The sequence below is a fragment of the Monodelphis domestica genome, chromosome 1 (assembly GCF_027887165.1).
Source record: "Monodelphis domestica isolate mMonDom1 chromosome 1, mMonDom1.pri, whole genome shotgun sequence".
NCBI lineage: Eukaryota > Metazoa > Chordata > Mammalia > Didelphimorphia > Didelphidae > Monodelphis > Monodelphis domestica.
The window spans coordinates 425,702,518-425,719,879 of NC_077227.1; the positions used below are offsets into that span (position 1 = coordinate 425,702,518).

Here is a 17,362-nt window from a genome sequence, read left to right on the forward strand (position 1 = left end):
CAAATGAAAACGTCCTTATCTTAGAAATTTAGTTGCAGCAAAACTACCTACATTTTAAGTGACTCTGATTAGTATTCTTAATATGCCCACCATCGATATTTCAATCAAGCTATTTTATGGATCTAATTTCCAAACAGGAGTTTTAGTGTAATGGAGCTAAAAGTGACCTCAGAACATAGAACATTACAATATGGCACATTAGAGCCACAAAGAACCCTGGAACAAAGAATGCTAGTTACCAGGGACCTCAGAACACAAAGTTGGCACTGGAATGCTAGAGCTAGAAGAGACCTTATAGAACAACTAGTTCTCTAGCGTCTAGGGAAACTTAGATCCAAGTTTCAGAACTGATATAACTGAGCACAGAAACCCAACCTCCAGGTTTATTAAAATCATGTTGTTACTATATTAGACAACTTTCAGTTCCTTATCTTTACCATCCCTCTTTTGAGAAGGTATCAAGATATATGAGTCAAAAGGGACCTTAGACCACTGTTCCAACTTCCTCATTTGATTAATGTGCTATCTTGTTTTATATTTCTATATTCTATATTCAATAGTCAAATGTTGGATGCATAGTCTATACTAGAAAGTGATTTACAAATACCAAACCTACCCTTATCATTACTGTCTGAATTGGTTAATGAACGGGGCTACAAGAGCAAAACTTTACGTCAACGGCTCCATGAAACCCATAATGACTACCAAAAATCTAATACTACACTTAGGGCAGTCCCAGTAGCATGTACTTTGTAAAGAACTAGGTAAACAGGAGCTGTTATTTCACATTCACATTTCACAATGTACTGAGATTTTCATGTTTGGATTCACTCATTTAGAAAGCATTTGTTAAGCAATATGCATAGCCTGGCACTAGCCATCAAAGGTTATACAAACTTAAATGATACTCAGTCACTGCCCTTAAGGCACTTTGATAAACATGAATATAAATAACTATCATACAAAGCAGACCATGTGAAATGAGCATGAGAGGTTCAAATGAGATGCTCTAAGAGAAACTGGGTGGTAGAGTGGAAAGAGTGCTGGGCACAGTCAGGAGACCTGAATGTCAAATCAGTTCCAATATTACTAGACAGAGTATGAACATAATAAGCAATTCACTAAATAAGTTTCACTTTCCTTATCTGTAAAGTAGATAGAAAATTTATATTCTACATGGATAGAGTTTCTCAACCGATTTTTCTAAGGAGTGAACAAGTTGCAAGAAATCTGACCCCAGAAAGTCAAATATGGCCAACGGACAAAGAAGGTCAAATATCACACTGAATTTAGAGTCCTAGGCTTCATAACTAGTTACATTAACTGGAACAAGAACCTTAATTTCTTGATTTCTACAGTAGTCATACTTCCATAGATTGCTGGACTTGGAGTCAGGAAGACCATGAGTTCAAATCTAGCTTCAGACACTTACTAGCTGTGGGACCATGGAAAGTCACTTAAATTCTGCCTGCCTGAATTTCCTCATCTGGAAAATGGGAGTGGTAATAATAGCACCTTCCCCCTAGGGTCTTTGTGAGGATATAATGAAATAATATTTATAGTGTTTTTGCAAACCTTATAAAGCATTTGCAGCTAGCAAAATGCTATTTATTATTATTATTATTATTTTCACTCTAACAGACTTGTCTTCCCTCTCACTTTTTTAAAACCAGTACCAAGCCACATAAGAATTAGAAAATCTAAGGGCTAATAATATGTATAAATACCCAGGAATGCCAATGATAAAAAAGAAGGCTCTATATATGCCAGATGCTGATTTGCAGAAATCTATGATAGCAAAGACCTGGAAACAAAGGAGATGTCCACTTACTGGAGAAGTGATGTATGAATAAAATGGAATATTATTGTGCTATAATAAATGGCAGATATGATGAATACTAAGAAGCATGAAAAGATTTACATGAGTTGATAAAGAGGAAAGTAAGCAGAGCCAGGAAAACAACACACAATAAAGAATATTATATATTGTATGTAAGAATATACACTAAAAACAGTAACTCAAACAATGTAAAAGGCAAGAATCACCTCAAACTACTGAAAATTAATGTTGCACTATTACAAAGGAGAAGCATTACCCCAAAGAAGAGATATAAGAAGACAACCCCCTCTTACTTCCTGGCAGAAGTAGAGGGTCATACAAGTGTGGAAAATTACATATACTGTGAGATTTTTCCAATGCATATCAGTTTTACTTAATTTTTTTCTCTTTTAAAAAAAAAAGTTATATTCAACAGTTCTCTGAGAGGGGAAAGGACCTAGGAGGAAATTTAAGTGATGCATAAACAGAAGATATCAGTAAAAATTTATTTTAAGTAGAGCACAGTAGCACATGCCTATAATCCCATTTTCATAAGGCTTGGCGCTCAGAAGTTCTGATTTGCAGTGGGTTAAAGCCAATCAAGGGTCCAAAGTAAGTCCAGCACCAATATGGAGGGGTCTCCAAGAGCAGGAGGCCACCAGGTTGCCTAAGGAAGAGCAAACCAGCACAGGTTGGAAATGGAACAGGTCAAAGCTTAACATGTCAAAGAACAATGGGATCAGGTCTGGGAGTGAGAGCTGATGGAAGAGAGGGAAAGCATGATTTTCCTCTCAGGTTCTTCTTCTCCCCTACCCCTCCGAAATTTTTCTTTTCTTTTGTTCCACCCCAGAATCTAAGGGCTAAAAGAGATCTCAGTAAAAATCTTGTTTTGAATCTTGATTCTGCTCCTTAATATCTATTTGCTCTTCAACAAATCTTTCAGCCTCAGTTTCTTCCTCTACAAACTAAATGGGGGGTGGGGGTGGGGGGAGTAGAGGGGGGGAGGATTCACACTCACACATGGAGATATAATAGATGATCTCTAAGGCTCATTCTTGCTCTACTATGATCCTTGAAGAAAAAAAGCCATCTAGTTCATCCTTTTTATTTTAGAGATGAGGAAAGGGAGATTTAAAGAGGTTCAATTTTGTACACACTGAAGAAATAAAATTCAAATCTGGATTTGAATCCAGATCTGCTACCACGTCTGAGAAGGAGCCTATAATCTAACTGTGGGAAAAAAGGATCAGGAAGGCACTACTACTATTGTAACCAGAAACTTCTATATAAATGTAAAAATACTATTTTTACCATCATTCTTTGATCATGCAATTGTTCTGCAAGTCTTCCACATGCCATCTTTACAACAACGTGTGCTCAGAGCAGAGATGCAGCCTTGATTCTCTTTAAAACAAGGTAAATAAATGTCTTTGTATATAATTTAAGGATAAAGGCTTTCTCTATGCATTCTAAAGATTAACTTTTGAAATGTCATTAGAGAGCATCTACAGTAAAATAACTTTGAAAGCCTACTTGGTCTTCTTCTTCACCAGAATTTTAAATCTCCTAACTGTATTTCATACATACTAATACAGAAAAATCTCTCCAAGTTTTTTTTTCTTCTAAGCACTACATGTCTATTGTTGACAACATTAATTGCCTACTGTTTACTTTAAACTGCTTTAATTAGAAAAGGCACACTACACACAAAATAACAATTGATTTTTTGCCAGTCTGTCAATTTATAGTAAGTTGTAAAAGGGCTTACTTAACTGAATAAAAAACACTCAAAACTGAAAATTTAAATAATCAATCCTATAAAGGAATTTGGTAAATGAGCAAAAGCACAGAAAAAAAAAATGTCAGCGCCAGTAGATACCTGAGAGACTATCTAATATACTTTCATTTTTTACAGAAGGGCAGGGCATGAAAGTAATATGCTCAAGGTCACCCTATGGATTAGTGGCACCTCTGGGATTAAAATTCAGATCTTTTATGGTATCTCACAGTAGAAACTGCTCACTAAGTATACCCAATTATAGAATGTCAGCCTGCTGTATATAACCTAACAGTCTGCAGGTACAAATGCAAAATACATTCTATATGCAATCTCATTTTATCCTTACACCAGCAGTCTTATGATGTGGGTAACAGTTATTAGCATCATCCCCATTTTACAGATGAGGAAAGCAAAGCTAAAAAAGGTTAATAACTTGACCAAAATTAAATAGTAATTGCTCTTAATCATCTTTTTATTTCAAGTCTGGTACTCTTTTTACTAAACCCCAATGGATCTATAATTTCATGGGTATGGGTATATTATTCCTTTTAATAATGCAGATGACAATCCATGCATTCTTCTGCAACTCTCATCTATGTCCTCCCATAAATCCAGTATGGGAAAGAGCGAGGGTGGTATCCTTACATTCTCTTGTCACGGCATGGACACCAATGGAGCACCCAGATTATTCTCCAGTAATCCCTTGATCTTGCTATGAGAATGACCTATCTTTTTTTTTCCAGTCAAACATTTCTCTGATGACAACCGTTACCTCTTAATTTTGATCTTACTACATTTCTGAAACAAATTCACAGAAGATATTCTCATAATAATAGCTAGCACTTACATAGTGCTTTTAAGTTTACAAAGCCCTTTACATAAGTTATACAACAATGCAAACTTCTATAGGATGCTTCTACAGTTTACAAAGTATTTTCTCTCCACCTATAAAAATGGTAGACGCGTCGGCTATGGGGGGTGGGGGTGGGAGGAAAAGAAAATGATCTATGTCTTTAATGAATAATGCTTGGAAATGATCAAATAAAATTTAAAAAATGGTAGAGAAAACATTTATTAGAAGAGTAAATTCAAACTCTCATATTTTGACTTCCAAAATCAACAGCACTATGCAGTATCTATTTTCTATCTGGTCTATTCATTATACCATGTGGCCCTTACAGATTATCTATATTAGATTTTTAAAGAATCCAAATATCTCTAGTGCTAGTACTGAAAGTTGATGAGGAGTTACTCATCTCTGATTTTCAAACTCAGAAATACATCATGACATAATAGGTGGAATACTGGATTAGGGGTCAAGTGACCCAAGTTCAAGATTCAGGTCTTACAGTTTGCTTGCCACTGCCCTATTTTTCATTTTTGGATGTCCCTTCCCATTAGAATATTCTGAAGTTCTTAATACTATACTCCAGGAATCCCTCCAGTTCTATCCATCTATATTCTAGGCATCTAAGTTTCTTTCAGTTCAAACATTCCAGCATTTTATGGCTAAAAGTTCTACACATCTGACATTTTATGATTCTATGATCACTTCCTGTGGAAATATAGTCTAACAATGAAAAATGATATCCACAAAATAATTTTATTTATAGAGCATACTTGGAACTATTTACTATACCTAATTACAGTATACTACTATTGCTTTTACTAAAAAATACCTAACTATAATTCTCCTTAGCCACATTTTGTTAAACACCTACATACGTGTAACAGAAGAAATTTAGGTGTAGTGAGCAAATTCACTAAATGAGTACATGGTTTCCAAGCAAAGGAAAAACTACTTGAATGAAATCATATATGCACTAAATATTTTAAGAGAACTTGAACCAGGTACATGAGCTGAAGAACTTAAATGCCTCTCATTCTTTCCCAAGAATTACCAATGTAAAGAAAATCTCCATTCTATAGGAACATTTAAAAACAAAAGATAAAAACTCTCACTTCTACAATGCTCTAAAAATGAAAATGCACTTCCTTCATTAATATCCTCAGAGGTCTGAGGAGTTAAGAATCCCATTTGACAGAAGAAGATAATGAGTTTCAGAAAGGCTTGCCCAGTCAGTCATCGAGATTTTCTGACCTGTCTGATAAGTCTTCCCAACACTACACATTGTCTTGCTAAGTGGAACAAAGTTATTGAAGGGACACAGTATCTGAAAAATATCTTCTCTCCACATAAACTCACATTTATATACTGAATGATGCTCACAGAAGTTATGAGAGTCTAGTCAGTTAAAAATTCCTATCTAATCTAGAGGTTCAGGAAACAGCAAAGCAGTTGTGGTTGTAGTTTTGCAAGGATAAACATAACCAGGAGACAAGGGAATAATCACAGTCACCCCAAATTCCCAGAATTTCTAACTCTGGTGCATGCTACAAGAAAACCATTTGGCATCTTTCAAAACAACAATCTAAAGCTAAGTAGCCCACTCTTCTTCAGATCGAAGGGGTTTCATATAGAAAGATACTAATGAAACAGTACAACCTGGGAATTTCCTGACTAGGCTGATGGTTTCACAACATTAACAAAGCTCTCCAATATCACTGTTCTATTCTAATAATATAAAGTTATAATCTAACACATTCTTTTTTCAAGTTAAATTGTTATGAATTTATTAAGTAACTACTATGTGTTAGGCTCAGTGATAAGTGCTGGAGATATATTCAATTATATAGTGGAGTAATTGGTCAGTATAGTCAAAATCCTGCATTTCCCAAGACAGTCCTATAAGCCTATTAATACATAAAATCTACCCAAAGACAATTTGACTATTATGTATACTTATACCTAAGCAGCTAGTTAGCATAGTGGATAGACTCTGCTAGGTTTAGAGTCAGAAAGACTCCTCTTCCTGACTTCAAATCCAGCTTCAGACACTTAACTAGCTGTGTTGACTCTGGGCAAATTACTTCACCCTCTTTGCCTCTGTTTCTTCACCTGTAAAGTGACCTGGAGAAGGAAATGGAAAACCATTCTAGCATTTTTACCAAGCAAACCCCAAATGAGATCATGAAGAGTCAAAGACAACTGAAAATAACTAAACAACATACTTCTAACTAACCACATCCTAATATGCTTTTCTTTTACACTACAGAGCAAGGTAGTGAGATCATCAATCCAAAATCAGAACCCCATCACCCAACCCCATAGAATTAGCTGGCAAGAGGAAATGACAGAGAGCTGCTAGGTGGCTCAGTGGATTGAAAGTCAGACCCAGAGACAGGAGGTTCTGGGTTGAAATCTAGCCTCAGACACATCTTAACTGGGTGACCCTGGACAAGTCACTTAACTCTTACTACCTAGCCCTTACTGCTCTTCTGCCTGGGAGCCAAGGAAAGAGAAAAAGAGCAAATGACAAAAAAGATTAAAACAAGTATTTAGTTAGTCTTAAGATCAATCAGCTGAATCATAAGTTAAAGTCAAAAGATCCTTTTTCTACACCTAATCATGATACGGTCCAATACTGTCTACCACTTCCTGTTCTAAATTCTTCCCTATTGCTTATAGTATCTGTATCCATTGAACATCTTCTATATCTAAAGCTCAGGACATTCCCTATGGTTGAGAGGGGTGTCAGCAACTACTAGTTGACCTAAATTCCAGAACTGAAAATTCTCCAAAAGCAGGCCATGTGATTCCCCACCACTGCCCCTTTTTTCTGCAAATTGCCCTTGCTTCTGATCCACCTAAAATTAAAATGCTTTCTTCCCATTTATCAGATACAAGATGGCCCATCAACATAGTCTTAGTTGTGTGATCCTGGGCAAGTCACAGCCCCAAATGCTTAGCCCTTGCCATTCATCTGTTTTATAATTGATACTAAAATAGTAGGTGGGTTATAAAAAGAAAAGAGGAGGAAAGGCAAGGAAAGGTGAGGGAAGAATTTGGTTCCATAGATAGGTGAAGAATAATCTCCAGGTTTAGGGAGATTGGGATTCAATCTCCTGGGGAACGGCTTTCTGTCTTTGGAGCTAAGAGACTAGGTTCTTTAACAAAGAAAACAAAGAAATCCCCAGATAGAAAGAGAAAAAGTAAATTGTGGAAATGTCTCCTTCTGTCATTACTTTAGATAGAAAATTAAGGGTCAGTGAAGTTAAACGACTTACCCATGGATCACATAACTAGTAAATCATGACGACTGAACTTAAGCTAAAGAGTAGTAAATCTCAGGGAACAATCCAGGTATCTGGATATTTAAGAATGTTTCATTCAGCCATAGATAGTGTGGGCATCTTCTATTTGCCTGAAAGATCTTCCCACTGCACAGGGACTCTCACTTCCTGCTATGGCTCACTGCCAGCCTCCTCAGGTGAAAAAAGGAGCTATCACTCTTCAGACTGATCAGGTACTTTATGAGTTCCACCTCCTGCTGGGCACAGCATGTCCCCTGAGGGAAGGCTATAAAGGACTGGTCCAGGCATCTTCCACCTCCTATTGCTAGCCCAATCTCCTAACTGGGATGTGGAGAACCTTAGGAGTAACCTACCCTCTAACTTCAAGCCTTTCAACTCTTGTTGCACTTGTCTTTTGAGGGAAGAAGAAAACTAATGGGGAATAGAACTACTTTCTCTTACTTTACAGGTTCAACTTCTATCTCCTTCTGCACCCTTTTTCTGCCTAGTCTTTAGAGGTAAAAAGGTCTCCTATCTGATCATGTGCTTCACATCACATATTATACTTGCCTCCAGTTTGTTCTCCAATCTCCACTGGGAAGAGGAATAGCATCCTCAACTTAATGAACTTTTGTATCATATTCCAGGGTTTCTGAACTCTTGGGGATCATCATCCAAACATTCCCCACCCACCAATTTCCTCATTCTCTTCCTCCTCAACCCTCCCACCACAAATTTTCAACCAAATGCACTCAGCCCTTCTAAATGCCTTTGGAAATGCCTGCCTGTTCTATACACAAATTTTCCTTCACCTTAAATCTTGTCCATTTCTTCTTGTCTAATGGATCACTCTCTACTGCCTACAAACATGCCCACATCAATGTGATCCTAAAAAGTCTTCAATTAATCTTTCCATACCTGCTAACCACTTCATCCTATTCTGTCCTCTATAGCCAAACTCCTTGAAAAAGTCATTTACAAAAGGCATTTCCACTTTTTCTCCTCCCACTCTCCTTAACGTCTTACATTCTGGCTTCTGACAACATTCCACTAAAATTTCTTTCTCCAAAGTTGCTAATGATCTCTTAGAAGCCAAATCCACTGACCTCTCTCTATCCTAGTTCTCCTTGACCTTTTACACCAACACTCTTAAGCTTGATGCTCTGTTCTATTCAGTTTTTTAAGACATCACTGAATCTCCTGGTTCTTCATCTCCTTTGCTGGATCTTCAACCTAGTCCCCGGACTGATTCCTGGGCCCTCTTCTCTTTTTCTTCTAAATTACTTCCCTTAGTATTTTCTTTAGCCACAATGGATTTAATTATTATCTCTATAGTGATGATTTCCAACTCTACTTATCCTGGTCCAAACTTTCTACTGACCTCCAACTGTCAATTGCCATTCAGACATTTCAAATTGAATGTCCTTAATTTTAAACTGAACATGTCCAAAATCAAACTCATCTTTCCTCCTAAATCCTCCCCATCTCTTCCCTTCCCTATTAAGAAGGCAACACTATCCTCCCAGTCCCTTAGGTTTACAACATAGAAATTATCCTCTTTGCAGCATCTCTCAAATATTACTCCTTTTCTATCCTGATGCTGTCAATATTCTAGTAAAATCCCTTATTATCTCACTCCTGTACTAATGTAATAGCCTGCTTATAGGTTGGTCTGTCTCAACTTTCTCTTCACTCCAATCCATCCTCTTCCACTCAACCCCTAAAGTTGATTTTTTCTAAAACACAGATTCAACCACCCCCCACTCCCCAAACATAAACTCTAGTGGTTCCCTATTGCCTCCAAGATGAAATACACAATGCTTTGTTTGGCACTCAAAGCCCTGCATATCCAAGCTCCCTCCTTCCTTTCCGATCTCTTCACATTTTATTTCCTGAGATATACTCTTCAATCTAGTAATACTGTCCTTCTTACTGCTCCTCAAACAAAGAACTCTCTGGCTTTCTTTAAGACCCCAAATCCACCTTTTATAGGAAACCTTTCCCAACCTCTCTTAATTGCATTGCTTTCCCTATTTTAATTACTTCCTATTTATCCTGCATACAACTTGCATGGTTGTGTACATGTTGTCTCCCCTATTAGCTTATAAGCTCCTTGAAGACAAGGTTGTCTTTTGCCTCTTTTTGTATCCCCAGAGCTTAGCATCTGGTACACAATGTGTACTTAATAAATGTGTATCAATTGAGTGGTAGGGGCAAAACCAAAAACCAGAAGGGAGTTGATGAGAATCACAAAATGTCAGAGATAAAGGCTTTAGAGATGCTCTAGTCAAAAGCTTTCATTTTATAAATAAGGAAATGAAAATCTTGACAAGTTAAATTACTAGCCCAAGATGATATGGCTATGTAGTAGCAATAGCAGAACTTAAACACAAGTACTCTGACTTCAAGTCCAGGAAGAAAAAACTTGGGGAAAATCTGGTAGCAATGGGTGATAATTGCTTGCAGCCTCTTCAGTTCTAGTTTCAATTCTAATGGCATGAGAGGGAAATAAAAAGAGCTGCTAATTCTTCATCCTCCAATTTAGAATTTACAACCTCTAGTTGTGGTAGATATAGCTGGGTTTTTTAGATGTAACTAAATCACTGAATCCTAGGTAGATTTTAATAAGTAGTTATTCAATGTTGGGCAAAAATATAAAATTCTATTGTCAAATGAATAATTGCGGGGGGGGGGGGCAGCATGGGGGGATAGCAATAAAACACAAAACTCTAGGCTGCCAACAAGCCTGTTACCTTCCAACTTTATACAAAACTTACATAATGAGATTCCTGCTCAAAAGACCAGGCAAAGATAAATAATATCAAACTAAAGTATGCGTATCATGCAATGTCTTCATGAAAACTACTCTGGAGAGGACTCTTTGAAGGATTGTCCTGTGCAAGAGGAATTTGACTTATTCTACGTGGTCAAAGAGGTTAGCACTAGCATCAATAAAAAAAGTTAAACAGGAGAAGACTTAAATGGAACCAGATGCCTCTAAAAGTAATTAATTTTCCATCACATAGTGTCCAAAGCCACAGACTTCAGAATTAGGGTCTTCATTTGTGTGTGAGGAAGAAAACAAGTTTTAATCAGAGGCTGTCATGGATATCTGGGGGGTGGAGGGGATTTATGTCTCAGGTAGCAGGTCTAGAAGACCTTTTAAGGTCCTTTCTAACTCTTAATAGTCTATACTCAGTGCCCTAGATATTTATGATCATAGTATTTAGAGGTAGGAGACGACTTAAGAGGTCATTAAACTAATCTCTTAATTTTAGAGATAGAGAAAATTATGCCCTGAGTGACTTGTCTATGGTCATATGGTTAGCAGCAAACAACAGAATTTGAATCTAGGTCTTCTGACTCCAAAAAGCTCTGACTATATCATGGCTGCATCCTACCAATTCTAACATTTTGGGTTCTAAGATTCTTTCCACTTTTATCATGCTATATTCAAAAGTCTCTCTCAGTTCTAAAATTTTTGCAGTCTAAATTTCTTTATTATAAAGCCCTTTTCCAGACCCTTCTGATTTTATATATTCTAAGGTCCTTTCCACACCTAAAATTATAAAAGTCAATGACAATTCTTATTTCTCATTCTGGAAATATGATTATGAGAACAATGAAAGACCTATGGGTTTGATCTTGTTTTCTGGCTATTAAAGAATGCAAACAAAGTCCTGAAAACAGGAAAGGAAAGGCACTGATCATTAAAGGAGATTTAGTAGCATGTCACTCAGAAGATAATCTTATTTCTCATCCTATTTAGAAAAATAAAAAGATCTATATATGGTACTGTCCCTTTGAAACTAGGATTCCAATCCCTTTAAGGAAAAGCCTAGTCCATTAATGAACACATCCCCCTCCCAGCCAAGATATGGAACAAGCTATAAGGACTTAAAAAGTTGTAAATTTCAGCCCAGGATTTTGTGATACTATAAAAGCACGTATATGCAGTTGTGCATACTTATATCCAATGTGAAAGAACAAAAATCAACTACCATTCTGTGATAGTGTATCAACTGTCAAAGCATTCATTCTCTTTCTGTGGTTGGTACAATGACACATGACTCACCCTGGTGTTGGCAGAGATAATGCAAACACTCTAAAATTCAAAATACCATTCCTTTAAAATACAAAGTTCACAGGTGTGGAATATTGTATATTTTTAAGCCTTTTTGTAGTAGTGATTAGTTTTGTGGTTTTCCCTCTTGTTTTTGTTTTAAAAAAAAAAATGAACTGTTATATGGGATGACTAGAAGGAAAAGGAGGAAAGATAGTGGAGAAATTTAGGTGATACCAATTGCTCATGGTTATGACCAGCTAATATAATAAAAATGATAATCCTACCCAAATTAATTTATTTATTCAGTGCTATACCTAACAAATTACCAAAATACTTTTTTATAGAATTAGAAAAAATTACAAAAAAAGTTCATCTGGAAGAACAAAAGATCAAGAATATCAACAGAACTAATGAAAAAAATGTGAAGGATGGGGGCCTAGCAATACCAACTATAAAGCAGTGATCATAAAAACTATATGATACTGGCTTAGAGATAGAAGGGTGGATAAATGGAATAGACTAGGGTAAATGACCTCAGCAAGATAGTGTTTGATAAACCCAAAGAGTCCAGCTTTTGGGACAAGAACCCACTTTTTGACAAAAAATGCTGGGAGAATTGGAAAACAGTATGGGAGAAATTAGGCTTAGATCAACATCTTACACCCCGTACCAAGATTAAGTCAGAGTGGGTAAATGACTTAAATATAAGGAGGGAAATCATAAACAAAGTAGGTGACCATAGAATAGTATATCTGTCAGATCTATGGGAAAGGAAGGAATTTGAGACCAAAAAGGAGTTAGAGAATACTACAAAATGTAAAATTATTAATTTTGATATTAAAGTTTCTGTACAAACAAAAACAATGCAACCAAAATTAGAAGGGAAGCAACAAATTGAGAAAAAAATCTTCATACAAAAAACCTGACAAAGGTCTCATTTCTGAAGTTTATAAGGAGCTAAGTGATTTGTTTAAAAAAAACCAATCCATTCCCCAATTAACTATTGGTCAAGGGACTGGGATAGGCAGTTTTCAGATAAAGAAATCAAAACTATCAATAAACACATGAAAAAGTATTCTAAATCTCTGATATTTAGAGAAATGCAAATCAAAACAACTCTGAAGTACCACCTCACACCTAGCAGGTTGGCCAATATGACAGTAAAGGAAAATAATAAACGTTGGAGGGGATATGGCAAAATCAGGACACTAATACATTGCTGGTGGAGTTGTGAATTAATTCAGCCATTCTGGAAGACAATTTGTAATTATGCACAAAGGGCTTTAAAAGAATACTCTTTTATCCAGCCATACCACTGCTGGGTTTGTACCCCAAAGAGATAATAAGGAAAAATACTTGTACAAAAATAATTATAGGTGCACTCTTTGTAGTAGCAAAAAATTGGGGAATGGAAAAACAAACTGTGGTATATAATGGTGATGGAATTCTATTGTGCTATAAGAAATGATTATTTAAATGCTTTCATATAAACTCAGAAAACCTCAATGTACTGATTCGGAGTGAAATGAGCAGAACCAGAAGAACATTGTACATAGAAAGTAAAACATTGTGGAAAAATCCAATGTAATGGACTTTGCTACTAGTAGCAATGCAACAAGCCAGGACACTCCTGAAGGATTTATGTAAAAAAATTCTATCCACATTGAGAGAAAGAACTATGGGAGTAGAAATGCAAAAGAAAATATATGATGTCACTTATCACATGTATATATGGGTATGTGATTTGGGGTTTAGGCCTTTAAAAAAATTGCTCTATAGCAAAAATGAGTAATATGAAAATAGGTATCAAGTGACAACATTTGTACAACCCAGTGGAATTTCTTGTTGGCTCTGGGAGAGGGGAGGGAAGAGGGGAGAGAAAGAAAATGAATCATGCAGACATGTAAAAATATTTTTAAATAAATTAAATTAAAATATATATAAGGTAAAAAGTTAAAAAATAAATAAAAATAAGGTATCAGTAAAAATGTACTTTAAATGTCAGGTACTATTACTTTATTACTATTTCCAAACACCAGAATGGAAGAGTAGACTAGCCAATGGAAACAAATATACCTCAAACCCAGTAAAATGACATGCTAGTCTCCTATACTGTAATGGATGGTAAGGATCAATAGCCCAAAGAGGTTACAAACTATCAATTGCTATAATACAGAATTCAATAACACTAAAATGTTGGGCAAATATAAAATTAACCATTCTAGCATTCTATGGATTTATCCTCATGTCAATTAATAATGAGCCCAGACAAAATGGAATGGGGGGTGGGGGGGGTAGAGGGAGAAGACAACAAATGGGCATGGACCCCAAAAAATCTTTGTCTGAACTCTAATTTGCTATTATCATGGGTCGGTCAGAGAACTCTATGTCTCAATCTCTTCATTTATAAATCAGAAAAATTCTTAGCTTACTTAATTCACATTTCTTTTGAATTCCCAATTAGAGAACGTCAAATAACAATTCCAGAATAGTAAAGTTAAACTGTTAGTGCTGAAAGGACCTCAGATGTCATCTCATCAAACTCACTCATTTTTATAAACACAAAGCAAGGCCCACAAAAGCAAAGTGACACAACTTCTAAGTAGCATTAGAGTTGAGCCATCTGACTCAAAGAGCAATATTCTTTCTCTTATACCATGCTTCCTCTAATACATTTTTAGGAATGTGTTATCAATTTTTAAAATAAAAATGTGACATATACATTTAGGTACAGTACTGCTTTTGAAATAATTGAATAGAAATATTATCTTTTCAAAAAAATCCACTATAAAAATTCTCTAGAGGATGGGGGGTTTACATACCTCCATATCTGGTTTAAATTTATCTTCAAATACAGCCATTGCTGCCAAAGACCCAGAACCTATAAGAAATAATATTCAGCTTATTAGGGTTGAGAGATCATAGACATTGCCTAATCAAACACCCTCATTAGAAAGATAAGGAAGCTAATGCCTAGAGAAGGAAATATAATTCCCAGAGAAGGAAGTAATATGTTCTAAGTCACACAGCAAATTGGTGTTCGCAGAAGCCAGTCTTAAACATAAAATTCCTAATTGTTCAACCAGGGCTCAAAAAGATTTACTTAGTTTCTCAATTTCTCCATGTCTGTCCTACTTTTAAGGGGAGATGATAATAAAGGGCAAAATCCCACAAAGTGGCATTCAAATGTGAAAAAATGTTCAATCTTAATTGGACAAGATATACCCAGTGAAAATAGTCTTCAAATAATAGATTCACCCTTGTAAAATTCACAAAAGCTTGATACTGGCCCTGTTTTAAGTATAGTGAGAATAAATTATACAAAATAATAATTCATATTTACTTAGCATTTTAACATTTACTTTAATTAACACTATGATGTAAGGAAGTACAAGTACTATTATTCCATTTTAGAGATAAGAAAAAGAAGGATAATGTAAAGTTAAGTGGTATGTCCATAATCAATGATAAAAAGAGCTAGGACCCAAATCCAGATCTTCCAAGTCTATGCCCAGTCTTCTTTCAACTATTCTACCCTGCTGAATCATAAAAATGAGGTTAGGGAATGTGTAAAAGAAACACAAAAAAAGAGAGAGTGCCACATCACTTTATATATACTGCTCCACTTTGATTCCTATGGCCCACATTTCTGCTTTGGCAGGTTGTTGGGTATCTTGCTAAATACCATGCCAGAAGACTAGATTGTTTTAATGAGCTGTCCTGGTAACGGCCACTTTGACACATGGGGAGGACACTAGCACACCAGCAATGATGACACATAGGGAGGAAAGTAGTGTCCTGGCAACAGTAATGGGACCTCAAGCTGCTGCCACCACACTATTTCACTACTCCTGTAGAGCATGGCTTTGAGACGATTATTTTCAGTCTATGCTCTGAAAAGTAACAACTGAGTAGCCCCAAAATGACAGATGAGGAAACAAAAATATATTCTCTCAACAGAGATTGGCTCAAAGGTTATGATGCATTGATGTAACTGGCTACCAAGTTCATCTCAAAAAAAGTATTGCAGAGGTCCCATAAATAAGCACAGGCTCTCAACTCATGGATATATAAAAAAAGGAGCTCAGCACTATTTGAAATTTTAAACTTGCTTTGTTCAGAAAAGAGTGACTCTTTAGAAAACCATCATCTTGTCTTTACTGGATCCTGGCAATATTTCAGGACACTCTACTTTGGGAGCAAGAATAAAGTTGGTCACAATTTTTTACTCCAATTAGAAGATTTTTTTGGCATTTATGACTTTTTAACTTGTTTTGCATACCACTATCTATTTAGCTGGGTCACAGAGAAAACCATATTTTCTATTTAAAATGATTTGTGTACATCGCTTGACCACCTCAATGGTTTTAGCAAAGGAAAAAGGCAGCGATTAAACAGTTTCAAATGAGGTGTCCTGCTGATTTTATCAAGTCGGCTGAATGTATAATGAAAAAGGAGCTGCTGACAGTGACACCACAGTGAGAAAATACAGACTGCCTTATCTGAACCATTTAAGGAGGTCCAATTATAGATCAAATTTAAAGGGTAGAAACAGCAGATTTACAGACACAAATCAATGAACATGGTAATCCCGATGAATATGACAGATACTCCTGTTATGGAATATTGCTATGGTTGAGGATCATTACCTTTACAGTACCAAATACATCACATCTAAGAGCAGTAGGAAGCAGGGAGTGTGGACCTGTATTACAAGCAATGACTATTCATTTAGGCTTTGAAGCAATAGGCAACTCCAATTTCTTTCTTTAACCCTCCTTTAAGAAAATTAAAACTAAAAATTAAAAGACTCTTAAGAAGGCTTTCAAAGGAGATGGAGAATAACTAGATTGATAAACCAGGGCTGGCTACCATAACAAATTAGTATAAAATCACTTAATGTTAAGAGTGGAAGAGACCTTGAAAAACAGAATGTTTAGAAACTAAGATATTAGAGTTGGAAAGGCCTTAAAATAGAGAACATTAAAGACAAAGAAACTTTGCAATATAGGATATCAGAACTAGAAGTAACCTTAGAATAGAATTTTGGAATTGGAAAAGACTTTTGAGATCAGTAGATCATATTGTAGATGAATAAAGTAAGTCCAAGTGGGGAAACTGAAAGGTAAAGGAAGTAACTGCCCCAAATCACAAGATTTAGTAAGCTTTCCACCAGGCACTGCCTACTAATAAGCAAATTCACTAAATCGCAATCTCCCTGAACCCAAGAGCTTGTAATTCAATCCAATTCAAAAAGCAAGAATTAAATAACTACCATGTTGGGAAGGTACTCTGATGGCTCTGGCTAAGGACAAAATAAAAGTCCAGGACCTCCAGGAGCTTACATTCTCCAGGAAAGAATTATAATCTCTGACACATATGTAACTATTATAAGGTTTGCAAAGTGCTTTATATATACAATATTTCTTCATTTACATGTTACAACTCTGAGAGGTAGAAAATAAAGAATAAAATCTTTGCTCCATCCATCTTCTTATGAGACACACCTTTAGTGTGAGATCTTTAGAACAAAGGGAACTAGTAAACAAAGCTACGGTTTAAG

At 35.9% G+C, this 17,362-nt stretch overlaps 1 protein-coding gene across 1 annotated transcript in view; it reads right to left on the bottom strand.

Annotated features, from left to right (window-relative positions):
• Positions 1–17,362, bottom strand: part of PSMB7 (proteasome 20S subunit beta 7) — a 90,978-nt gene that overhangs the window by 32,740 nt on the left and 40,876 nt on the right. The window contains exon 6 of the mRNA XM_001365350.5: positions 14,622–14,680. Coding sequence (XP_001365387.1) covers positions 14,622–14,680 — 59 coding nt within the window. The remainder of the gene's footprint in view (positions 1–14,621; positions 14,681–17,362) is intronic.